Source organism: Poeciliopsis prolifica, unplaced genomic scaffold (genome assembly GCF_027474105.1).
Source record: "Poeciliopsis prolifica strain line A6 unplaced genomic scaffold, Auburn_PproV2 SCAFFOLD006, whole genome shotgun sequence".
Classification (NCBI taxonomy): domain Eukaryota; kingdom Metazoa; phylum Chordata; class Actinopteri; order Cyprinodontiformes; family Poeciliidae; genus Poeciliopsis; species Poeciliopsis prolifica.
The window spans coordinates 1,478,005-1,505,357 of record NW_026562381.1 but is presented as its reverse complement, the minus strand read 5'-3'; the positions used below and the strand labels follow the sequence as shown (position 1 = coordinate 1,505,357).

General features: G+C 40.3%; 1 protein-coding gene across 7 annotated transcripts in view; it reads left to right on the top strand.

Annotated features, from left to right (window-relative positions):
* The first annotated feature begins 20,067 nt into the window (after nucleotides 1-20,067).
* The window catches only part of LOC129360306 (protocadherin-19-like), a 76,819-nt gene continuing 69,533 nt past the window's right edge, over nucleotides 20,068-27,353 (top strand). For all 7 annotated transcript variants that reach the window (XM_055030444.1, XM_055030441.1, XM_055030440.1 and 4 more), the window contains exon 1: nucleotides 20,068-23,267. In XM_055030444.1, the coding sequence (XP_054886419.1) occupies nucleotides 21,136-23,267 (2,132 nt within the window). In that variant the 5' untranslated portion in view covers nucleotides 20,068-21,135. The remainder of the gene's footprint in view (nucleotides 23,268-27,353) is intronic.

Below are 27,353 nucleotides of genomic sequence, written 5' to 3'. Positions count from 1 at the left end.
AATATAGTCCCTCTGCAATAACGAAGTGATATAATGAACGTGTCAATAATGACCCAATCCTATATTGAGGATTGTTCCCAAAAACTTGTTGAATCAACATAGCTCTGAAGACAAACGGTAACCCAAAACTGTAGAAGATGTACCTAATAAAGTGGCCAGAGATTATATATTCAGTCGCAGCTGGAACGGAATTAAAAATCATGATTAAGATCTATTTTTTAAGATTTGTAAAACAGCGGAAACCCTGACTTTCTTTGAATCTCAACTAAAAACACACCTGATTAAAATTTAATTTGAAATGTAATATGTAACAATGTATTGTTTATTCTATGTTGCATGACTTTGTGTTTAGCACTTTGAAATGCCTTGCTGCTGAAATGTGCTATACAAATAAAATTTGATTGAATTATACTAAATAAATTAAGAATCAAAATATGCAGGAATTTTTTTTTCCAACTTCTGCTCTTTTACCTATGAGATAATGAATGGTTTGGCCAAAAAGAGAACACTGGGCCAGAGTCCCGGGTTGTTTATTTTCCTGTTGATAAAAACATGTGAGGAGATTTTGTAACGATGGCTTTATAAACCAATTTGTTAAAACTAAAGCACATGTTTATGTGCGTGTGACCAAACACAAACAAGTGCAGTCTAAACAGATCCGGCACGCAAGCAGCTGCTAAACGAATCATCATTTCAGAGTTAATTCACAGGAAACCGATCTGTGTTGTTGGCAGAACTGTCACAGGACAGAGACTCCTAATGTCACGTCACTCTTCACATTTTCTTCACAACAAAACGAGCCGAACGCGAGGGTGAAATGTAAACGAAGTGTGTGGAGGGAGTCACCTGCCTGAAACAAGAGCAGTAGCTCCCATCAGAAGCAAAGCTACATAATTATTGTTTGTGTGCAGAAGATTGGGCAGCTTGAAAGGGTTAAGCATGAGTGGATTAAAACGCCGGCACACATCCGTTTCCATACTCTAATCCTCTTAGTGCCCACTCCTAATACGTTTTTATATCTTTCCTATCTCTCACAGAGGTGAAATATCAGATTAGTTGCCAGGCTTTGACTATATCTTATTACAACCTTATCTAACACAAAGAGGTTGTGAGCTTCCAGACGGGTCAGCACCATGCTGGCCACTGGCCTCTTCACTGTTTCCTGGCAAAATGATAAATGAAGACATATTTTTTTGAAAAACATAAGATGTTACTATGGGCTTCTATGCTGGATCTTTTTGCCATCTTGTTTATTTGCAGCTTGTTGTGTTCAAGTGCAGCAGGAAACGGCACAGATGCAGTTGAGGCATGTAAAAGTGAAACAAATCCCTCTTTTTTTTCCCATCTGGTGATCACTGTCAGAAAAATTACTCTGAAGCCCTTGTGCTTATTGACTGTGGCAGGCTTAAGCTCATGCACACTCATATGCACACATGTGTGCACGCATCCATGTCATAAACCACACCTAGTGTAAATGCTATAAACAAATAGTCTTATCAACCTCAGACCTAAACTCAATTTCAGCGCCGCCCCCAGCTGAACTAGATCTCATAGTGTTAAAATCAATCATTCTGCTGCAGAAGTTAATGAAACATATGAGAACACAGAAGTTAAATCAATGAAAGTGCTTTCGTCAAAGGGTCTGTGATGCTATTTAACAAAGATCTATACCTCACAAGTAACTCATGTGAACAGGAAGGGCACACAGTGTTTCTGCAAAGCAGCCTGGCATGATAAACTAATGACCAACTTGTGCAAAGTTGTAGTTATAAATCACTCTAGGACACCAAAGCAAATAGGTGCAATGAAGTAGTTCAACTTATCAGTCTCACTAAGGGTTATGAAGTGCTCCTCTAACGTGGTGCAGCTGGACCAATGCCTAATCAGGTCACCTTTACAGGAAACTTGATTCAAGCTCAGAAAGTAACACCATGCTGAGTCACTTTCCTGCATCTCTCTGTTGTCCAAAAGCAAACATGACCTTCTGCCTCACAGCGACCGCCAACTATATTGGGACTTTCTTAAGGGACCCATAACCTACCGTCCAGTCGCACATTTAGAGATATTGTGGGTTTTTTGTCACATTTGAGCCATACAAATGAAGCAAAGTCAAAACTAAATAGAATTGCTCTTCGAGCATTCCGACAGTGGAAAGGAAATTTAGTGCCTGGGCCAATATGCTGTGGAGAAACTTAAATTAGCGTTTGAAATTAAATCATAAAGTTGTTAATTGACTGGGCAAACTAGATGTCAGAATGTGTGGTTTCATTTAAATTAAATAACTCAATTATAATTGTGGAAATACAGTATTCTGCCCAAAGCTGTTGCCTTGCAGGCGTTGAAGGAAAGAATGAATATGAAGGAAAAGAACCTCAACTTTTAGATAAGGAGGACGATCTGTGATGCTGTGGGCTTCTTCAAAAGGCATAGATAGACAGCATGATATTGTGCAGTGTTTGGAAAGATGGGCAGATGGATGCTCAACAAAATAACAAATTAGTCTGATTTTTGTAGAAAAATGATTTGTAAATTGTAGATCTGAGACATACACTCCTAAAATTACTCTTAGGTCTATTGATTTCTATTTTATTCAAGTTTGTTATCCATTCCCGGCAACAGGTTTGTTGCTTGATCTGTTTAATTAAGAAGAAATAATTAGTGTGACACTTAATATTTTCCATTTTAATAAGATCTTACCAGCATCTTTTGAAATACCATGCAACTGTGAAAATCTCTACCTAAAGATCACCAGTCGCCTCTGTTATGTTTGTACACAAAACCAACCTGAGAGTCATAAATGGCCAACGAACCCCAATTTTGACACTGCTGCAACAGAAGAAGTATTTGCAGTATTTCCCACTATATGTCCTCACAAATAAATGTGTGAAATTTTGCTACTGCAATAAAATATGAATTTATTTGAAGGGATTTCTACACCTCTATACCGGGGGTTGCTAAGAAATGCATCCAGCACCGTATGCATTTTTAATTAGCCATCATCCACAGCTGCTCCCCCCCAGTCTTCAAACACGGTGATACAATGCAACAGAATAATCCATTCACCTTTAACTTGCTGCATTTAGTCTGCCTGCTGTGCTTGTGTCTGTGAAGCAATGCACTTTCACATGGGCACAGAGAGGGAGGCAGTTAATCCACAGGTTTATGATAGGGAAAGTTTTTCTCTATCCACCCTAAGAAGATCCTCCTTTTCCAGTCCTGTGCAGCCCAGATATCAGTCAAGAGCGAAGGGAGGAAAAGTACACAGATATGCACTGAATGCACATCCGAAGGTCTGTGAAGGGCTGTGTAGGCTCCCACAGAAACTGTGGAAGGCTTGTTCCACTGTTGTGATTATCGGGCTGCTGTACTGACAGCAGTATAAACATGTATTGATGGGGAAGGTTAACAGTGTGGCTGCAGGACAAGCTGCAGGAAGCTGTTTGCAGCCCCTGTGTTTGAGTTGACTTAATAAGCTGGTCGATGTTAGAAAACAAGGTCCATGAGCTGTAGCTGAATTATTTCTGAAAGTTTTTGGCTCAAAAGGAAAAAGAAAAGGTGTAATCTAATAAACAAGGGTAAAAATAATTTCAAATAGTTTGCGAAGTAAGGAGCGCATTCATCCTGTTTGTCATGTGTCAAGGACAAACATGAATATTTGCTGTTTGACTCTAATTCACAGAGAATCAAAAGCTTTTTAGTTTCAGAAAATACATCTATGCTATGCGATAAAAAGCACTTCTAAAGGCCTTTCCACAGCAGAGGCAGAGAGACAGAAAAATTGAAATACCTTATTTCTAACATTTCAGAGTTAGACAGTCAATGGTCAGGTCTGAGTGAGTTTTACCTCCAGTGCTGCCATTCAGAGTTCACTTCCACCGCGCATTGATCCTGAACTCTTTCTTGGAAAACAGCCAGAGCTCAGGGAGCCTGAGGAAAACTGTTGAGCGGCGAATCCGGAGATGTCTCCTAAGAAGAGAACTGCTGACTCCATCTGCATCTCTTGACTTGCAGAGTGCTCACAAATTCAAATTCGTGGACGGTTAAGATACAAGAAAAAGAAGGACGAATGACCAGGTGGAATACAAATATCACGGCTTAAAAATAAACCCAAATCATGAGGGAGTTTTCAAGGAAGCAGAGCATCCCCTGCTATCTCCTCATCCTGCTGCAAGAGGCTATGTGAAAATTGCCCATGAATGAAACGACTGTTGACACAAAGAGAATTTTATTTTTTTTGCCCTTGCTTTACTGTACGGGCAGTGGATTATGAAATGCTGTGATCCATCCTGAGTCCTCAGGCCACAGTAAACACTAGCTGACACATGGGGAGGAAGGATTCCCCACAGCCTGAGGGTCAGATTGCCTCTTGCCAAAACAAGCCGTACCAAACCGCCTCACGGTGAAATGGATAATGAAGGCTGGAGGTTCTGGACGGAGCGTTTACCTTAATTATTCAGGTAATAATAGTCTCAGCTTACCTGCAGGTGGTATTGATTGAAACTGGACCTGAAAGAACGAACAGAAGAAGATGTCAAGCACAACATTAGCATTTATGAATATAATCTTGAGTCTTTTCTGAATGGTTTTCTTTGTGATTATCTACATAGTTTCTTAAAGAACTTGCTCTTTCTGATAAAGTTTTGGAGCCTGGATGAGATGGTTTATGGGCAATAACACACAGGTCACATGACCAACGCTGGCGAAAACCTTGAATAAGAAGAAGACAGGAAGCAGTCGGGGGATCGATACGTTTTTTAATGACTTAACGCTCTGACTTATCCCAGGTTTGTTTCTTTTAATGAAAACGCTGCAATTGCCAAATTTGTGTTTTTTCAACATTAGCAGAACTTTGGCAAAGCTTTGTACACATTTGTAATTGACCAGTGAACATTGATCAAAGAGTCAAAGATACACTTGGATATATTCACACACTGGTCATTTCATTAGGTACACCTTGCTAGTAATAGGGTTGGATTTAATTCGTTACAGGTTCAGAGAGGAACATTCACACAAAAAGAAGTGTGACTCATATCACTAAACTGCGCACAGTTACTGCATCTAATCGTATTTTTAATTGAAAATTTACAATATGGGCAGTTTTGGAAGGTTTTAAGATCATTAATCAGAATTTATCAAGACAACAATAAATCAGAAAACTTATGACAAGAAATTTATCATGATATACAATACAATAAATGCCACCCCTGCCTCAAGTCCTCTGTCCTTCTTGTTTCTTTCCTTCTTGCCACAGGCTTGACCTAAATTAATGGGCGTTTAACTGCACTTGAAGTTACGCTGAGGAGGTAATGCAATCATTTTAATCAGTGAAGTGGAGCGGAGATGCATCTAAGACTAACCATGGCCCCAAACGGTGTTGAGAAACACTGATGTAGACCCTGTCTGCCCATTCTCCTCTGATGTCTAACACTAACAGGGCGCTGTCGCCCACACAGCTGCAGCTTGATTTGAACAGGTGTGCCTAATAAAGTCGTCCTTTCAGTCAGTAAACCACTACACCTCTAGGACATCTGTGTCACAGAGAGTAAATGATAAAGGGAAAAAACCTTCTTGGATTAAATGTTTCCGCCATCCTTTGACTTGAACAATCATAAAAAAAAAATCTGGACCAGTTTTCACCGGTTTCAGGACTTCTTCAGGCATTACGTCAGTCCTCTTTTCCCAATCGTCAGTCTTCGTCGATGTTCCCTCAACAACTCCACATCAGCCAGACATCAAAAGACTTCATGAAAAAACAACAGCAAAGAAAAAGACTTGTCTTGAGTTTTAATCGGGGTAAAGAAAGAATATTGGCGGAAATAGGAAATTGCATCGAGTTTACTTCTAATTAATGCAATGAGCAACAAATCTGTTCAAATAATGAAGCAAAAGCATTATCTCCGTTAAAGAGGATTGTAAAACAGGCAAACAAGCTGCCATTTTTCTGTGAAATTTTAAAATGTTACACAGATTTAAACAGATCTGAACCACAGATTGACAAAAATGTCTGCCCCAGTTCATCCCGAATAAATACAGTTTCTCTCCAAAATGTTTATACCTCAGTCTATTTTTTATGTGAAGTAAAGTAAAACTTTTTTGGTGCAAATAAAAATCTGAAAATTTCAGAGAGAATAAACTCCATTCAATCTATTTATCACTGCAGTTTCACCTGCAAGGTTTTCCTTTTACACATCCATCACCATGAAAATAACTAATTAAATGAGTTACAACATTTAATTCCTCTTTGGGATCAATGAGGAATTATTCAATTGAACTGAATTGAATTGTATGTTTCCACTAGCTTTATGCATTTAAAAACTTTTACATAGCAAAATATTTGAAGTTCAGTCAAAATCGATTGTTCTATCTTGAAACAAGTTGAACTTATTTCTTGATTTTGATGTCTTACACATCCATATGTTGGATTCAAAACATTCTGCTGTCCTTTAGCAGCTTTTCTGTTTTTCTTCCTGGGTTGATATTTATGGAGCTCTGCTGATCTGATCTTCTTATCAACTCTTCCTCCTTTTTTTGTCATACAAAGAATATTTTTGACATTTCAATGAAGCGTCAAGTTGCTAAATGACAAATTGTGAGAAAAATCAAAGAGGTTTGAGTTTGCAATCCAAACGCTGTAGATATAACCTTCCAGTTTCTTTTTTTTTGTATCGTGTTTTTGAATGTTTTACATTTCTAAATGTCAGTGTTGTTAAGGTAAATTCTGCAAAAGTCAGCTGGATGCCAGTTGTTCCTGTGCGTACTTGAACTGTCACTATCTATAGTTCAAGTACGCTCAAATACTGTGACTGAGACTAAATTCACGACTCTGTTGTCACACCAAAGAGAATTTAAAAATATGCTGCAGACGTTTTAGAAAAAGAAGTATATTTTCTGATGAGTTGAATCAGTTAAATGGTTTTAATTTAACAGGGAAGGATCTCCGAACCCCCGAGTGAGGAAAGGATGCAAAGCCGACTCCTATCGCCTGCTGAGGCTTAGTTCTATTTGGAAAAGATTACAAATGTTAATGTGTTTATTTTGAAATATAAAGGGCCTTCCCAGGATCAAAAAGTCAGTGTGTGTAGTGCTAGAATACAATCTGCTTACACCAGACCACTCTGTACCAAAAGCACAATTAGAGTTTACTAAACAGCGTGATGTGCCTTTCAAGTCCCATCGCCTTAATCGTTCATTGCACAGGAGGATTTGAGTCTCCCAAGAAAGTCAATCCCCCTGTATCCCCTGGTTTTCTGCTGCTAAGATATCTGTAAAGGGAGCCGCCAACCTCCTGTAGCACCTCGCGCCACCTTTAACGCCAAAGGCTTTGAAGGCAGCTAATTTCCATACTAATGTCTTTCTTTTCTCCCGCCCCTCACTGTAATTCCAGACCAGGAACGAGGCGAGAAGACATGTGTCGCTTGATCTGATGGCGGAGGGCTAATTGCATTCTGGGACACATGCCTGGAATTCGAAACGTTCAACCCAAAATAAAAAAAAAGCATGTTGTGCAAGCGAACCACACGCAACATGGAGACAATTAATAACCGTCCTTCGGGGGAAGGGGGGAATATGGGCTGTCCAAGCTTCCCAGTAGATGCACGGCTGCTTTCACTGATGACTGCAGCCAGATAGAGACAGAGCTGCCTCTCTAGGCAGCTTGACCCCACCGGGGCTCCACTGTGACTGGACTGTTATGAGGCCAACTTAGCCTGGCCTGCTCCAATCATAGGAGCACAAACAAGCCCCTAACCACCCTGCATGCTAAGCCAGATCAGTCTCGGGGGTGGTTTGTCAGGTTTTGCAGGGATAACATAGCATGAGATTATTTTCTCTCTCCACCGCTCACGCTCGTTGACTCTCTCCCTCTATTTCTATCTCTGTGTCTGTTATTTTGAATTTATATCTCTCTGAGGAGAAGAATGCCTCTTTTGACACATACTGACATGCACACACACACACACACACGCATAGACGCGAACGTGTGCTTACACCCACTCACACATGCTCTCACGTCCTATCTACCCGCAACACAAGCAGCCAAAGCATTCAAGGTCTCCATTTATATGGTTCAGCTGTGAAATTAAGATGAGGTGTTGACAAGCTAATGTTGAAATAACTAGAGCCACTAATTTGCAGCCAGCCTTATGGAGCCTGTGTCATCAAATGTTCCTGAGGCCCGGTATTAAGGTGATGAAGTGTAGCATTTTAAACTGGCACAATCATAGGGCAAAGTCCTCATTACCACCAATGCACCAGTGGCACATTATGAAAAGCAATAAACATGACCCTCCCTCAGGCTCCCGCATCTATCACACAGGCGACATATGGGTTCCCGCAGGGGTGGCTGCGCTTACCCGCCCCGGGTTTGCTAACAACGCTGCCACAGCTCGTGTAAAAACCTGCTTTTTCACCAGCATGAAGTCAACTTTTGTTAGAGTGAGGTTACAACGTTCTCGCTTAGGCCTTACTGTAAGTAAAATATGTGCATCTGTTGTTCTAGGTGTGTTAGAAAACAAGAGGAAAGCACTGGCAGGCGGAGAGGATGGGAGACTGTGTGTGTGTGTTTATGTAGAGTTGTTGTCATCAGTGAACCTAACCTCTCTTTTTTGTCTCTCTTTTTTGTGCAACACATTCAGGCTAGTCAGGATTTAGAGTATTACCACGGCTAAACCAGACACAGCCGCTTAAAACATTTTGGATATTAGATTAGATAGACAGATTAGAGGAGGAAAAATCCCAACAATATGTTTTCATCTTTGTGGCTCCCTAAGTCAAAATGCAAAGATTTACTGAAATAATTTACTTAAAACTGACAAATGTCACAACCTACAGGAGCCTGTAAAAGTATGCAAAGCTCTTCACATTTGAAACTTAATGAACTCTTTGACATTTTGATTGGATTTTAGGTGACAGAGCAACTCAAAGTGTCAAAAATTTGCAAACATTAAAGAAAAATGGGATAAACAATCTCATTTTGTTTCATGGGGAAATATAGTGGAAGGAAAAGCTTAAAACGTCCACCAAACGTTTTGACTCAAATGCCCCTAAATAAAATCCAATGAATTTGCATGTAAAAGTCACTTTAATGATAAACCCCAGTATGAATCATGCTGGTCTGTGATACCTCAGAGATAATCTGCAAAACTCAAACAAAATTTATACAACCTACAAATTTCCACATTTTTCTCAAAAACATTGGGTTTAAGTGACTTCTGCCTCAACCTTCCTTGATGTGATGTTGTCGCCCATAATGTATAATGTTCAACATTGACACCCACTGTGTGTTAATAACACATCATGTCCTATAATATAGTAAATCATCTTTATCTGGGTCGTATTAGTTATTGCACACCTACCTGTACAGCTGTGATTCAGGAAGTGATTCTTTGGAGCAAAACTTTCACTTATGGTTTCAGTTTTTTAATTGTTGATTAATTAAAAACTCAGTTGCTGATTTTTGCCTAATTGCCCACAGTTGGGCTTCAGTTCATTCTTTAGAATTTATCTCAAAAATATAAATTAGGGGAAGCTAAGATGATTTCAAAGTTAGCAAAAGACAAAGATTATCTTATTAACAGGCTGTCAGAGGCTTTCGAATCTCTGTGTCTAATCTGAGAATAATGGCTAAAACTTTTGTTCTGTGGATACAGAGACACACACCCAACAAACGAAGCTGATATTTATATGTTTGATATTAGAATCATGTATAATGTTGCCCTTTCTTCCCAATCAGGCACAACTTCATGTTGATCAATCAGATTAAATCCAAATAAAAATACCTGGAAATTTGTGGTTGTGAAATAAAATAAATAAATAAACTAGATTACAGGATGTTTATATAATGTGTAACTATACACCACGGCACCAATTCAAAGGCAAAGCGCAGGGAGGTGACGTCTACCTTCACAGTTCTGCCGTGGGAGGGTGAATAAGGTACACTGACACGCTAATTTGTCTTGACGAGAAAACAGCTGTAAACACCCCCATGGGGGCCGATGAGATAAGTGCCATGTTGTTCAGATGGTATCAGTTGGCAATAATGTCCCACCCAGACACCAAACTGCATTTTCAGGTGTCCCATTCACCATGTAGCGCCTATAAATCAGAGCTGACACTGAATAAACACAACTGCACAAAGCTAATTGACCAGACTCCAGGAAAACAGAAACGTGTGTGTTTATAGATCCATTGTATTGTCTGTTCAGTCTCGAGTTTGTTTTTTTCTCTCTCTCTCTCCTTGCATTTTTGGGCTTTTCTTTCTGTCTTCCGCTTCTTTCTCTCTTTGCAACAGGCGCAGTGCGCCTAACAAAGACACCTGATTTTGCACACTAGTGTAATCAGATCAAAATGAAATTGTGAGCACAGCTTTGTGCCTTTGATTGCATGCATTGTGCTACATGGTATCGACATGTGCAAATGATGTTAAATATCACCAATTTGGCAGTCAAGCATTCAAAAACATGCAGCTAAAACATTTGTAGTCAACGTATCAAACTTGTTCTAAATTGGGTTGTTTTTATTTTACCACTAACAAGTTTAATTTCCATTTCAGACTTCATCATGTAAACATGAACTGTGTTCAAAATACATTAAATAGAACATTTTTTTTGTTTGGCAGAAAGTCTTATGAATTTTATCTGGTAGATAAACACAAACCAGCACATAGTTGCTAAGTGAAAGTGGCTTTCAAGAGCTGGGTTTGCATTTGTGTTTATCCCCTCTACTCTGACACCTACAAATGAAATTAAACAGCCTTCAGAAGACAGTGAGCTGGTGAACAGAATCCACCTGTGACTAATTTAATCTGATTACAAATCCAGCTGTTCTGTGAACGCCTCAGTATTTTTTAAAGAGAACAAACAGCATTATGTTGTTAATATATGAGACATGAACAGGCAGGTCAGATTTAAGCTTCTGGAGACATTAAAATTGGTTTTAGGTTGAAAAACAAACATGTCAAGCTTTAAGAAGTAAACCAACCAAAATATAACCATCCATTGGCATTAGCAACGCAAGGACAGTTAATAGTCTGAACATTCTGTAGTATTAGACCTTGTGAGGAAATTCAGGTGTGTTGGCAGAGACACGCATCTAAAATTAGCTGAACTTGGACCCAAACAATACTGCTGTGTTAGAATGGCCTAGTCAAAGTATTAGAACTGAATCCAGTTAAGAATCTGTAGCAAGACTTGTATATTCTTCATCCAGTCTGACTGAGCTCAAGCAAGAATTTCCTTTGCGTCGGTCTATCCTGTAACATCCTATCAACATTAATGTTTGCAGAAACTAAAAGACAAAATGTGGAAAAGCTTGAAAGCTATGAACACTTGTGCAAGACGCTGTTTACAAATGTCCAGCAGGGAAATACAACACATTCTAGAACATTTTAAAGAAATAAAATGTCATCTTTATAAAATGTCTTCCAGATATTGTTGATTTTCTATGACATTTTGCTGACGTTCGGTTTGCATTTTGTAAATGAAAAGCAATTATTCAACAATTGTTGCTCTTTTTAAGCAATAATTAAAAAACAATACAGCGTAAAAAAAAAAAAAAAAAAGGAAACTCAGCTTAACAGGCATTTTAAGCTAATTTATATGAATTTGATGTGAAACTCTTGGCTTTTTTGGCTGTAAATATGAAAGGACTGTACACAAAGTCTGCTAATTGCCACCTAACAACATAAATTGCTAAACCAATTATGCATGAGTAGAACAAGCTTCTCTTAAATATATTTCATTTCAGAGGCAAATGGGTCATTGGGTTACAAATTATTAATTGTTTAAAAATCAACAAACTGCATAATAAATTAGTTCTGCGTTTGATGATCAGCATCCGCTCCACCCATGCAACTTCAAACAGCCACATTCAACAATTCCTGCATTTGCATCTGTGTGCCACAACGACCACAACCATTGTAAACGCACAGCCACTTTCTGCTGGAAATAAACGGTGAGGCGCATCGTTTTCTTAAACTGGAGCGAGGCCAATGAAGAACACGGTTGACATTTCACCAGAAAACATCAGATCAGATATGAGAAAATGAACAGCAGCTCTTGAGGACTGTGGAAACCCACGCATGTGTGATCAGGAGTTATCAGAGACGTTTTGTTCCACGCTAACACTTGAAACTGTCAGGATGTGTTTATTTTGTGATCTCTGATTGAAATTACTCTGCCGGTGTTTTAATTAAAAAAAAATAAACTCCTTCATTTGTGCATTAGTCTTATGTTCATCTTTGTTTGGTCACATTTAATGGACCTCAATCAATTTGTTGCAGCTATAGAGAGGACAAGTAAACATCTCTCAAGTAAAATTGGAAAATGTGAGGAAAAGACAAGAATAAAAATACAAATCATGTATCCTGGATGGTTTGATCAGAGTAAAAAGAAGATAAATGTTATTTAGTTTTAAGAAACACTTATTGAATGCTGAAACAAACTATTTATTTATATTTTAGCAATTTAATGGGCTTTATCAATACATCCTGGCCCTTTAAGAACATTTAAGCCCTTTTTGCATTGCACAGCTGGACCCGGGTCGGCCCGGCTTGATCGTTTTTGCATTAGCACTTCCATCCCGGTACCACCCCGCTCTCTGGAACCCCGGGAGCAGCGGTTCCGGGCCGGTTTGGAGTGAGCTGCTGATTGGTTCATTGGCTCGGGGGGCGGAACAAAAAACCAAATCTCTGGATCAGAGGAGCGCGAGACGATGGCTGTCATTTCAATATGCTGCATCAATAAATTCCCATCATAATCTGTTCTTACCCTGGGATTACAATCGCCTCTTCAGCCAAAGATTTTAAAGATAAATCTAATAACATTTCTCCAATTGAACCATAGAACCACAGGACCGAGTCAAATGGAGCCGGGCCGGATCCTGCAGTGTGAAAAGGGCTTTAGACTTTTGCTAAAAATGAAAATGAGTTTGACGCTCCTGCTCGATCAGGAGAAGATAATAGATGGATCACCAATCGCCGATAAACGACGTCTTTAGTGAATTTTACTGTCTTTACAGAAAAGCCAAACTTGTGGCTCTGAAACGCCAGAGGAACTGAATTTTAGAAAACTGTTTTGCAGGATGTGTTGTGCAGGCTCCCTCTATAAAAACATATTTTTTTCTGGAAGCTGAGCTGGGTGTCACCAAAACAAAACAGAGTGTGCAACAACAGGCTGGTTTAGTTTTGTAGCTATTTCAAGTAGAAAACAGAGGAAAGTGTATTATTTCCATTCGTTTAGTGACGGTGAGCAGCAGGAACGGTACCGACTCATAACAATCGGAAGCCAAGCTGTACTCTTCCTTCCTCAGCTCACCCCTGGGTCCTGGGCAACTGCTGGGGGAAATCAGGAATAAAAACAGGATTAAATTAAAAGTCAAGGGAACCCAAGAAAACAATTGTTGAAAATCACAAAAAGAAACTGTTTTGCTTCCAAATTGCTCCTTTTGCCATTTTGGTGATCCCTAAAGACTCTGGATCCTTACAAGGACATTAGGAGCTGATGCCAAATGATGTATTATGAAATAGCAAAATGTAGAAAAGCGTGGAGGACGTATTGTCATTGACTAGCGCCCCATAGATTGAGCCTGTCAGTTTCTTTTCCAACGATTCTGGCGAGGGAGGCTCAGAAGGAACACATTTTTTTAAGTAGAGCTGTACGCACCAGGACCATAATAATGACATCATCTTCAGCTGCAGCCAAAATAAGCATGACCATCTTGCCCATTTAGAATCAATGCGCCTCAGTCTCTGCTGTTTTACACCAGCTCCTCTAAGTCTGTGTCTTTTGCACGGGCCGAGATCCAGAGCAGCGCAGTAGTCAGAGGTGATAAAGCCAGCATCCGTCGGAGAAGCTTGGATATTCCTTTCCAAGTGAGCAGCAGGGACAGACTACAGACGTGTGCCATTCCTTGGCAGAAGAGAGAAAGAGAGAGAGGAGAGAAAAAAAGGACTGATATGAAACAGAATCAGTCATTCTCTGTGTACTTTCAGCTGCACTGGTTCAAGCTTCCCACCACAAACGCTTCAAATATGCTCAAAACTGATGTGAAGGTTTTGAAATTCCCATGGACTTCAATAACGCAACTCTGCCTTCTGTCTTCAGGTTTTACAATAAAACCTCTGCAAAGCTCTAAATCACTCTCTCTCTGCAGCTCTGGATGTGTGAGGAGAAACATATGGGGGATATCTTTCATTTTCAATTTTAAAAATACGCCACAGCACTTGATAGCTATTAATTTAAACCCAAACACATTGATGAGGAATAGATAATAATATGTCAAGAAAACGATTGGATAGTTTCTGTTTTTAATTTATTGCACATCAGATAAATGATGTGTGTATTAATAAAAACAAAGCTTAACTGAGATTGCAGGTTTTTTTTCTTTTTCCATTAATTTGACAGGATAGTTTTGTATGTTTGATGCACATTAGTGACAAGTATGTAATTTGCATTAATTATCACTTTGAAGCCTCAATCAGCACACAGTCATGTTTATAGATTTGTGTTTCTCACATTTGTCATTGAAATATGTTTTCAGTGAAGGAGAACATTCTGTTTTTGAAAAACAAAAACGAGACAAGTACATATTATGTCCGGCTAAAAGCGTCAGAGCTCTATGTACTGACAGTTTAATAAAATATCCAAGCGGCTCTGCCGAGTTGTCAATGACCCATCACTCACTGGGTAAAGTTTAAAGATTTTAACATAGATGTAAAAATCAATAAAGGACACAAAGGAAAGGCAGCACCTGTAAATATATGAGGTGGATTGTAGCTTGAAAGAAATACAGCGCTTCTGTGAAGGAAAAAAAAAGTGAAAACATTGAGGCTAAATTACGGCTGTGGTTTATGATCGACCCTGCTGCTCGGGCCAGAGCTGCTCTCTGCATCCACACTCGACTGGAGGGGGTAAAGAAAACCTGACACGTTTTCTATCCCTGCAGGTCCTTCTCATGCACTCTAGCTCTCCAATTCAGAGACTTAATGGTTAATTTCACAAATATATATTAAGAGAAATACACTAACCCAACCATATGAATTTCTAGTCAATAGTTGCGCTTGAGTGCAACCTTTTCGTTCCAAATAGTAAGGCTCTGCAGCATAATTTCAAGCTGAGGGAAACGCAAAGTGTGCAATGCGCTCTGGTGTACACATGGCCACCAGAAAGCCCCGAGGAAGGGAAACGTCCCCCGCCGCTGCCTACGGTTGTTTAACTCACTGACATTAAGAATTTATGGGCTTAAAGATTCAACTCTCCATGTGCGACTTGCAACATATCTTGGAAAGTGTTGCAGCAGAGCAAACAAGTTGCTTTGTTGATGCATGTTTGTCCAAATATGGCTGCGCAAAACAGACACCCTTTCCTCATTTTGATTTGTTACAACTAAAACTTTCAATTAATTTCTCTGGAATTTTATGTGTTAGACAGAAAAGTGTTTGTTTTATTTGTACATGGTTCTACGTTTGTATTCAGACTATTTACTCTGATATTCCTAAACAAACCCCTATGCAACCAGTTTCCATCAAAAGTTGCTATTAAGGAGAGTTGAACTGTGTGTGATTTAGTAAATCCAGATGTTCTGTAAGTTTAGTAAACATTCGTAAACAAACATCACGGTTTAAGGAAGGACATTTATCGTATTGTTGATCATTTATCGTGATAAATTCCTTGTTATAAGTATTCTGATTTATCGTGTTGTCGATAAACTCCAACTACTGATGTTTAAATCTGTCCATATTGTTAGTTTGTCTATGTTCTCTGCTCTTTGTTCAATTAGAGTATTGATAAATACCGATAAATTCCAAAATATGATGAAATGCAGTTACTGTGTGCCATCAGTGGTATAAATCACAGTTCTGGATGTGGTTTGTGTCGTCAGGAGACATATTTCAAATGTTTTTCAAGAGCGGTATTTGTGTTGAGTTATGATTGCTGTCATGCAGTCACGGCCAAACAACTGCCTATTAAATAAGTTGTTTATAGGTTAATAGATGTGATGTTTTTTAAGATGTAAAGCACTTTGAACTGGCTTATTGCTGAAATGTACCATACAAATGAACTTGACTTGACTTCTTAGTCATACTTTTATAGCTAACACAATAAACCTTTAAGTCCATATCGCTCATGATGATGATGATGATGATGATGATGAGGGAACGCAGCAGACAGGTCAGGGATAAAGTAGGTTTAGGTTTGGAGCTGCACAGATCCACAGCTCAGGTGGGATAAACTGTTGACAGGAAACCAGTACAAGTGTTTCTAAAAAGGTGGGGAAAAGAAAAGCTTTTGTTGAAAGAAATAAAAAGACATATAAAATGTGTAAGCGAACTGGTTTGATCAGATTAGACTAAAACTGAACTGTTGGTTATGTGTGCAGGAAAACTAACCGTGAAAACAACACACGTGTGAGGTTGGACTCGACTTTTAGATCGGAGCAGAGATTTACCTTCCAGGGATACAATGTGTTCCAGCCACAAAAATAAGGATTTATGGTGAATGTTGGGAGTACCTGATGCTCACAGTTCAGCCTAAGCAGATATGCAAATCCCCATTTTTGCAGTTGCAATGGCAGCAAATGCATATCTGTGTGGCATGCATTTGATTCCCCAAATGCATGCCACACATTTCAGATTTAGACACAGATATTGCTTTTGCTCTCACTTCAGTAATCTACAATAAGTAAATAAATAGACTGTGGTGCAGATAGTTTTTAAGTAATGGAGTTTTTGTTTAGTAGTGATTAATGCTCTGGCTCAATTTGAGCTTCTACAAATAAAAGAAGTTAAAAACAAACATCTCCATTTTCCCGAAAAATGATATCATTTTCATTTAGAACCCAATCACGATTGATTAGCAATGATCGGATGAGGCTCAGAGCCTGAATGATCGTCATTGACAGAATATTGATTGGGATCTAAATGAAGATTCTGTTTCAACAGAGAAAGGAAGCTGATGTGCGTCATTATTATTCTCCAGGATGATGGAGAATTAGTTTTTCTTTTGTTTTTCTTCCTTCGGGGTGAAGGAGTCTGGGGGGTGAGATGAACAACCTGGACTAACAGAACCGAGCGGCGGCTGCGGACGCTAGGTGTCACCCTTGTGACTTTGAAATCGGCCTGCCTCCCGACAGGAGCGAGCAGGGTGGGTGCAGGGAAGCGGGAGGGACAGTGTGTGTGTGTGTGTGTGTGTGTGTGTGTGTGTGTGCGCGCGCGCGCGCGCGCGCGCGTGTGTGTGTGTGTGTGCGTGGGTTTGTGTGCGCAACAAAGAAAAGAAGCCAGCTGTTAGCGAGTGTATCTGAGGAGGAGAAGTGAGATTTCAAGGAAAGAGGACGCAGTATGTGCAGAACTTAATTTTCAGTTTAATTTTTTTCTCTCTCATTGCCTTTGCGATGTTTTTTTTTTTGTTTGTTTGTTTCTTGAATGGTCTGGCGCGTGGAGCGCATGGTGGTTGCGCACATCACAAAGAGCCGCAGCCATAACGTCGGCCTGAATTACACGCAGATAAGAGAGAAGGGTCGCTTTGAATAATGACCTAATTGATGTGTTGTTCCTTTTATTATGATGATGAGCTCCAGTCTGTAGGTCAGCACTCTCCTCTTTATTAACTTAATAACAAGCGTTTTCATATACTGACTGAAGCATATTTATTTTTATATGAGAGAAGCTAATTATAGCCTTAATGAAGCAGGTCGCAGGTTGACTCTATGTTATCCTAAAGCAGCAAACTATTTGGAGTGGAGCTCAAATGCCTTATTGATTGGAAAATCTTTCTAAATGTAATTTTAAAACCTGCTTTATTGATTTGTCAATATTTCTTTCCAACATGGAAACTTAATCCATATCTATTATTCAGTCATTATATTGGTAGTTGTCTCATTATTGCAGCTTAAGTTGGGCTGCAATAAACAAGTAACCATATCATCATGTGAATGGTGTAAAATGATATAAAGACAGTTGTAATCAACAGGCTCATGCTTGACTTTGACATTCAGAAGGTCACAGGAAGTTCATTCTCAACTGTCTTTTTCAGTCGGGTTTAACCGGAAAGACCGACATCAAACACCATGAGGCCTCCTCAAACATGTGATGAAAAACATTTGAGGAGCGGTGACAAGTCTTTCCCATCTCAGCCGGCCCAAAGCAAGGCAAACCATGCAGCTGCTTTGGTCCTCCAGACCAGCAGGGGGTCCCCAAGTCTGCTTAATCCAGAATATACATCTTTACACTTTCAAATGTGTAGTTATGTTTAAGGAAGAGCCTACTTCTAAATGATAATTAGCTAAAGTTTGTAAATAGCCAAATTAAAAGCAATGAAATTTGTAATATTCAAATTAATAATAAAATAAATAAATAAATAAATCTTTGGATAAAAAAAAAAAATACAAGCCAGAAATATGGAAAATAGGTCAACCTGCCAGGGATACCCTGGTGAAATCTATATCATATTTGTATTTAATGAGCCTGCTTTTGAAGTGTGAATAAAAGCAACATTTTATTATACTTAAAATTATAAAATGTAAAAACTGAGAAGTGAAGTCTGTGAAATTGCAGAGAAACATATTTCCACTTTCTATTACTATGTGATGTCACAAATGATCATTGAATGCTATGAAAAGTCTTTGAGAACCTAAAAAAGTCCTGGTGCATAAAACATGCCTTGTGACCCGAAGCATAACCAAACAAAGCTGATGCTCAGGATGCAATATTCATCTTGCACACCTTAATTTTTATCGGTGAAGAAATAGCAATTGTTTATTAGTTCATCCACTTTAACTGGGATCCTCTTCCTGATGCATGACTGCTAAACCACACTTTAATGAATAATGGAAAGTCCTTAATGTCAGGGCTAAGCAACACACATTCTGGGACAGAATGTGTGTGTTTATAATATAAAATTTAGTGCTAGCATGGCATTTGGATCACTTAAAATAAACATTTTTGGTGCTACTTTCTGAACTTTAAAGCGTTATCATTTGTACGTTGGACAGGGATTTAATAGAAGTGCCACTAAAAATCTTTTTCTATTGAACACTTCCTAAAATTTCAGCGTGTAAAACGTTTGATAGAAATGTACGACTGCATAAAAGTCAGTAAAATAGAGCTCCCTCTAGCACCAGTTAAAATATTGCTTTTTAACAATGTACTTTTTCTGTCAGACATTTTCTCTTACCAGAAATATTTTACATTTACCGCTTGCTTCCCTCAGGAAGGTCATTGGTGCTGCACCAGTGTTTTATTTCCAGTCTTAATAATCATTAGTTTCTGTGTAAATATCCATGTGATGCAAACATGACGTCCATAGTTAGAAAAATAGTTTTGGTCTTGTGTCTCTGTCAGGTTTTCCACCTCCAAGTCCAACAAATCTGGATTTATAATAAAGAGGAGAAAAAGTTTTCTTCTGTAGGGATATTACTGCCTCACTTCCTACATCCTGAATTATTAGTTTAATCAAAACAATGACCTCAAATCCAATTCTTTTCAGAGTCCCATAAAACACCACGATGACCTGGATTTTTATTATTCTCTAGTTTGGCAAATACCACCAGCTCAGAGGTCCACAAACTTTTTTAAAAATGACGAAAACAGTGCGTCACTGGTGAAGCTTGACGGTGGAAAATGGGACTAGAAAAAGATTCATGGTGCTTGTTGCAGAAGAGAAAACGAGACAAATTCTGGAAAGTTACCCCTCGTAACCTCTCCTCTGCGTCTCTGCTGCGTTAAAAACACGGTTCCTCTGTTTCTCTGTTTATTCTCTGCTGTGGGCCCCCGTGAAATCCCTCTCAGAGATCCACTCCCATGGTGATGCCCCCCCACGTCCCCACAGAACTATACTTCTGGAAGCAGCCCTAACGACCATCTAATTTCGTGTTTAACGTGTACGCCATAATTGCCTGTAGAGTCTTCCATCTGCAGGAGAACAGGTAGTTGGCCGCGTTTCATTGCTCTACTTCGCCCCACCCACCAGCAGCTCCGGCCCTCCTGAGTAACCCCTGATTGGCTGAGGGGATTGCGGGTCCTGAGACTGAGCGCTCAGCTCGGAGCTGCGCGTCTGCCAGTGTGCACCAGCGAAGCGAGAGGAGCGCTTGTTGGAGTCAACTAGACAGCCTACTGGCAACGAGTGGTGATTTCTTTTTTTCCCTCCCTCTCTCTGCCTCAGTCAGGCTGGATATAGGCTACAGTGCTTCAGTTTCTCTGCAGCCACACATAAGATGCGTTTTGAACGTACAGTAAGCTCTGGCATCGCCTCATCCCAACTGGCTGCATTTTCAGCGGATTTTTTTTTTCTTTCTCTTTTTGTGCGCCTGGACTATTGACTGGGATCTGTTTTAGCCTTTCCAAGTGAGATGAGAGGGAATTAATTAGGAAGTGGAAGCTTGAAGACTTGAGGAGGGGGTTGGAAGAAGGACTAAATCTGCTGGAAATTAAAAGGTAATCGGGAGTTTGAGTGATGTGATGAGACATTCCTTCAACTGCACCCCTTTTACGCAAAAAGATATCCGGACTGTTGAACATTTCCTTGCTTGAAGATCTTTTTTTTATTGAGATGCAATTTTCAAGAGGATTTTTTTAAAAATAGCTGCTTCTAATTAAAAAGAGTGATTATTTTTATCCAAAGAAAAGGACGACCTGAATATCGACCCCCTGTCAGGTCGGGGCGGTGAAATTCACACAGACTTTTCAGCCACATCGCTCCATCTGCGCGAAAGATAAAGATTTCTGCGGACTTGAGTCTCTGCAGTATTTTTTTCTCCTCCCTTTCGCTCTCTTGAAAAAATGAACACTTTAACATATGAAGCGTGCGTAAGGTCAGTTTTCTGCTCTTTGAGAGCTGCGCGGATTTCCACGGCTAAATCCCAACTGTAAGGAGATTCAGCATGTTTTCACTATTCTGTCGCGCTCAGTGTTTCTCCCGCTGCAGCAGACCGGAGGATGTGCTCTGCCTGAGAAGAATCAAATAGGCACTTGTTAGAATTAGAGCTCATTGACTGCAAATAGAAGAGACATTCAATCAAACTTAGTTTCTTTTTCTTTTCTTTAAGAGATGATTTATCTGCGCGTTTTTCTCTCCTATTTTTGACGCGCATCCTTGTGCGTAATTCTTCAGAAAAACTCAACAGGTTCAACAGCAAGCCCTGGAGATGGAATTAATACAAATAGCCTCCGTTTTCCTTTTATTCTGGGTCGGAACTGAGGCTGTTATCAACCTGAAATATGGAATAAACGAGGAGATGAAGCCCGGGTCGGTGATTGGGAACGTTACGAGGGACGCGCTCATGCAGGGATTTCAGATTGCGCCGCAGCCTCCTTACTTGAGGGTTATTTCCAATTCAGAACCGCGATGGGTGGAACTCAGTCCGGCCGGGATTCTTACAACCCAGATGAAGATAGATCGGGATGTAGTTTGCAGACAGAACCCGAAGTGCATTATTTCCCTAGAAGTGATGTCAAACTCCATGGAGATCTGCGTAATCAAAGTTGAAATCGAGGATTTGAACGACAACGCGCCCCGGTTCCCGACGAGCCACATTGACATAGAAATTTCCGAGAACGCATCCCCTGGTACCAGGTTTCCCCTAGAGGGTGCGAGCGATCCGGACTCGGGGATCTTTGGAGTGCAGTCCTATTCCATCACCCCGAACGAGCTTTTCGGGCTAGAAATAAAAACTAGAGGGGACGGATCCAAGATCGCAGAGCTGGTTGTGCAGAAATCTTTAGACAGAGAGACCCAGTCCCACTATACGTATGAAATCAGTGCAGAGGACGGAGGAGACCCTCCGAAGATAGGCGCGGTCCAGTTAAACATTAAAGTGATAGATTCGAATGACAACAACCCCGTTTTTGACGAGCCGGTTTACACGGTGAATGTGATGGAGAACTCCCCCGTCAACACATTAGTCATAGACCTGAACGCCACGGATCCTGACGAGGGCACTAATGGAGAGATTGTGTACTCGTTCAACAGTTACGTCACCGAGAAAACGAGGGAGGCTTTCAAAATTGACCCCAGGACGGGGATCATCACGGTCAACGGCGTGTTGGATTACGAGACCACGCAGATCTATGAGATCGACGTCCAGGCCAAAGATCTGGGTCCCAACTCCATCCCGGCTCACTGCAAAGTCACAGTGAACGTGATGGACACGAACGACAATCCACCTGTGATCAGCCTGCTCTCGCTGAACACGGAGATGGTGGAAGTGAGTGAGAACGCGCAGCGTGGGTATGTGATTGCGCTGGTGAGGGTGTCAGATAAGGACTCGGGGGCCAATGGGAAAGTGAAGTGCACCCTGCAGGGCAATGTTCCCTTCAGGCTGCAAGAGTATGAGAGCTTCTCCACCATTCTGGTCGACGGGAGGCTGGACAGAGAGCAGAAGGACACCTTCAACCTGACCATCCAGGCAGAGGACAGCGGCATCCCTCAGCTACGCGCCACCAAATCTCTGGTGGTCAAAGTCACAGATGAGAATGACAATCCGCCACACTTCCTAAAGCCACACTATCAAGAGATGGTGATGGAGAACAACCTCCCAGGTTCCTGTCTGCTGGCTGTGTCAGCAGAGGACCCAGATCTGGGCATGAATGGCACAGTCTCCTACTCTATAGTCCCTGGTGAGATTAAACACATGGATGTAAACACATACGTGAGCATAAACCCATCAGGCCGCATTTACTCCATGAGATCATTCGATCATGAATACACCAGGACTTTTGACTTCAAAGTTCTGGCAAGAGACAACGGCAACCCCTCCTTGTCCAGCAACGCCACAGTTCGCATTGTGGTGCTGGACGTCAACGACAACACGCCTGTGATGACAAACCCCCCGCTGGTCAACGGTACAGCGGAGGTCTCCATCCCGAGGAACGCCGGGGTGGGGTACATGGTGACCCAGGTGAAGGCTGATGACTATGATGAAGGGGAGAACGGGCGGCTGACCTACACCATCTCAGAGGGCGATAGGGCCTTCTTTGAGATCGACCAGGTGAATGGAGAGGTGCGCTCCACCAGGATGTTTGGGGAGAACGCCAAGTCCACCTATGAGATCACAGTGGTGGCCAGGGACCATGGCAAACCCTCCCTCTCTGCCTCGGCCTACATCGTGGTGTACCTCTCTCCGGATCTGAACGCCCAAGAGACCATCGGACCCGTCAACCTGTCTCTCATATTCATCATCGCCCTGGGCTCCATTGCAGCCATCCTCTTCATCACCATGATCTTTGTGGCGGTCAAATGCAAGAGGGACAACAAGGAGATCCGGACATACAACTGCAGGTACTGAATGAACACAGAACATGTGAATGTCAGGGTTCCTACAAATTTTTCAAAATTCTTTGTTTTTTTCTTTATTCAAATTTATAAATAGTTCAGCCAGTGGCGGTTCTGATATGAAAGGGGCCCTGGGCAACCGGATCCCTCGGGCCCAATCTTTATGTTGCTCTCAAACTACTTAAACATTACAAAAGCACTTTCTGTGTGAGATTTTAAGAAAATAATATTTTATGTAATTAATTTCAGATTTGATTTATATATTTAATATTTTCAGCTTGACATAAAAAATAAAATAAATTTACCTTAAAAACTTTAGTTAAGCAGAGTCTTAACAGATACATACTTTAGAGTCATTTTTACTCTGTATTCATTCCAACACAGGTGAAGGAAAATGGAAATAGCAATTAAAAATATGTTCAGGGCAGAAATATATGAATGTGATTTTGATGAATCATTCGTGCTGCCCCTGACAGGAGAGCACCCTGGGTGGTGAGCCATATGAAAAATAAACTATGACTGGTTTCAACAATTCTTGTAACATTATATGTGGAAATCTTGAGTACAAAATGTTCCTCCACATTCCAGAAAAACAACCCAATTCACAAACTGAAGATCCAAGTGGAAATCCAGTCAAATGGCTGCTATGAATGCAAAAAGCTCTTTATTTTTCAAAAATTAAGAATATTTTAGATCATGAAAGCAGGAATGATGTCTGTTCTCAGCCAAACTTTGTCAATTTTAAAATCAGACTCCAGATTTTTTTTTTTTACAAAGTCTGGGAGTTTATCACAACATATGTACCTAATTGGCTTTTATTTTCTGTAAAATAATGCGTCTGAGGGCTGTTTTAGTTTTAATTTTGGCAAAAATCTTTGTCAGTACAACCTGTCAAATATGGCTTAAGTTGTCCTACATTATCTACAGATATTTTAAATCACAGCTGGTGATGTGGACTATCTTTTTGTTTACTAAGAAAAGGTTTCCACCCCATTTAAGAAATGGCAGATTCAGTATCAAATTCTTATCTAAGAGGGTGTAGTAGAAAAAAAAAGAAAGGCGAAGTGCAATAATTTGTCTTGATTTTTAACAAACGTGCATTAATGTATGAATTGATGAAAAAATTCCTCTTTTTTTTTTTCCCAGAAACTGCATTTTAAATATTTAGATGAATGAAAATCCTGACTTTTCCAGACTGTGTAGGAACCCTGGAATGTGTGTGAATGCCATTGTGCCAGTTGACAGTGCATTGCTTTTCTATCATGCAGCATGTAGAGGCCCTGTATGTGAGGACTGCAGATCGTTTCTCCCCCTCCTCTCCCTTTCCTCTCTCTCCCTTCTCGGCTCCACAGCTGAAGTAGACCTAAATGAACCCGACTGCTTTAAATCAGACACATTCTGCTGAGGCCCACTGTTCTGCATTAAAGCAAACGGTGATTGATGGATTTAATCCTTCCATTGTAACCAATTGACTCATAAATACGACGGTTCGACTGTCATGTTCAATTTGCGGATGTGTTGCCGGACAATTAACGTCCTGCTGCCTCAATGGCAGTCCGGGACATTTATTATTTAACGTCCACCGTGGCTGATTGGCTGTTATCAGCTTTAATCTGCTGTGATTATGGACAGTCCTCCAGGATTACTCCGATTCCCCTCTGTTTTCATCAAGGCACATCAGAAGGAGCTACTCTAAAATAAATGTAGGAGATTAGGCTTGTGCCTTAGAAGATATCATCAGTTACATCAGAGTCATGAACTGTTAGGAGGCAGGTTTATGGATAAAAGCAGCTGATTATTCCCCCCTCTTCTGATGCATTTCTGCGAACTGTGTTTTCTTCATCAATCTGAGCATCAGCTCTGGCTTTGATTTCCCTGCATGTGCCACATTACGACTGTAAAATTTACATATAGATTGGATTTGAGAATTTAACCTGAAGCTATAGTCGTATTTTGTTCCTGACATAATTTTGTTGATTTGAGGTTCACCTCATTATTTTTAAAAGGAGAAGAAATGCAGAAAAATGAGCATAATAGTAATAAATTTTTTTTATTTCTACTGTACTGATTTAAAGTTTTCTTTTTCCCAAATGTTTTCAGCTGACAAGATTAGATATGGAAATTAAGTGTTTCTTGACGGAAAGCATCAGAAATGATTGCTGCTCCACATTTGAGAGTTGACCCGGAGAAGTCATCTTTCCTGTCTGACTAAAAATACTTTTCCAGATGTAATTTTGAATTAGCTTTGATTGAAAATAGAGGGGAAAAAAATCTGTGAAGTTACAGCTTGATTAAAAACATTTGCTCTTATTTAAATGTCACTCATACATTCTGTGCAGCGAAGGCACAGTGACAGACAAACAAATTCAAAATTCAAAACTGCTCCCAGTACTTTCCTCTCTCCCATTGTGAGCCCGTCTCCCTGCTGGGAGCTTTAATCAGTGCTGATGTGCTCTGCTTCTCAGTCACCACCTCGAATATGAGGAGCAGTTATCTCCAATTTATTGCTTGTCCTCTGTCAGTCTGTCTCGCTCTGAAGTTCTCTCTTCCAAGATTTCGATTTGGGCATAAAGCGGAGAGAACGTGAAAACGAAGGATGCGAAAACGAAGGAGAGATGTTGTATTTTCCAAGTTCTTCCCTCTGCATCAAGAAGTAGCTGATTGAGGTCATGTGCTTGTAACAAGACACAAATGAAAAGACAAACAAAAAAGTGATAGCCCTGGTGCTGCACTGGGGTGAAAACCAAAGACCAGTGGGGGTGAGTAGAGCAGAGAAATCTCAGAAAGTGACAGGAACAGAGATTGCAATTTCACAGATATCTCTATCCTTGTTATGGCTCTAATAAAGGACATAAGCCACAGGGATTATCTTATCGAGTTAGATTCTACCTTTCAGAGTTTGAGTCAGTAGAGATTGTAAAGTAAAATTAGCAACAAAAAAAAAAAGAAAAACACCAGACATGATGGTAAATATGTCCTGTGAGGGCTGTAGTCATCACTGGACTACTTAACATCTGTTATTCTGTGGAAAAACTGCAAGGCTCTGCAAAGAGTAGACATTTCCCCCAATCTGAGCATCCTTTGATAAAGCATAGCTCTGCTGCTCATTTGCTCTTATTAAAGTCAAAATGCTCAGCTTCAGTTTGCAGAAGTCACAGAGAGCCGTTGAACAAATTTGAATCTGCAGTTCTCTTGCTTTTCTATATTGCTTGTGGGCCTGCTTGCTAATGAAAGGAAAAACTGGAATCAGTGAGTGTTCTGTGCTCTGAATATGATTGCATACACCGGTGGTGCTTCTCAGGTTCAGTGTGTTCCTTTTTGTTTTGCTTCTGTGGTTTTGGCATGTTTGCATTTTCAGCCTGTTTGTGACATGTTGATTGTTGAGCATGCAAATGCTAGCAAACATTTACGACGGCTTCACTGCAGGCCGGGTGTGGTGGGTCACCTCTGTGTGCCGTTTCACACTCGCACAGGGCCGGATTTTAGGAGGAAATGGGCCAGAGCCAGCCTTGGTGTCCTGTCCACACAGGTTGCTTTTACTTCACGATTGTTGCAACAGAGTAATAGGTACACATCATTTTAAAGGTGTTTAGGGAGTGCTAGTAATTTTTCTTCATTGCCATTTTGTGCCTTTGCAGCTTTGCTGATTTCGTACCCGACTACTTCGGGTAAGAAATGGAGCCATCTGCCAACCACGTATAAATTTGTGCCTTCCAGAATGACATTTCAGGCCTATTTTGACAACCAACAATTTAAAGTAATTCTTGTGGTCTAGAGGAAGGAAATTAGGTTATATGACTGCAATAAATTATACATGTCAGCAGGAGGTCACTCAGTAACTGGGGTCTGATCAGGGCTCAAAATGTGTCATATTTTGTAACTGGACCCTAAAGGAGATCATAACCAGAATAAGTAGAAATACAGTAGAAATTCAAAACATCATATTTATTTGAATTAAATTCTGTGAGAGATTTGAGTGGTTTATGAACATTTATCTCCAAAATATATAAAGGTTCTAAAACAAAACAAAAAGCTTTGCAGGCTCTGGTTTATAAATATTTAACTGTATAGAAGTTGGAGAAAAATAAATCA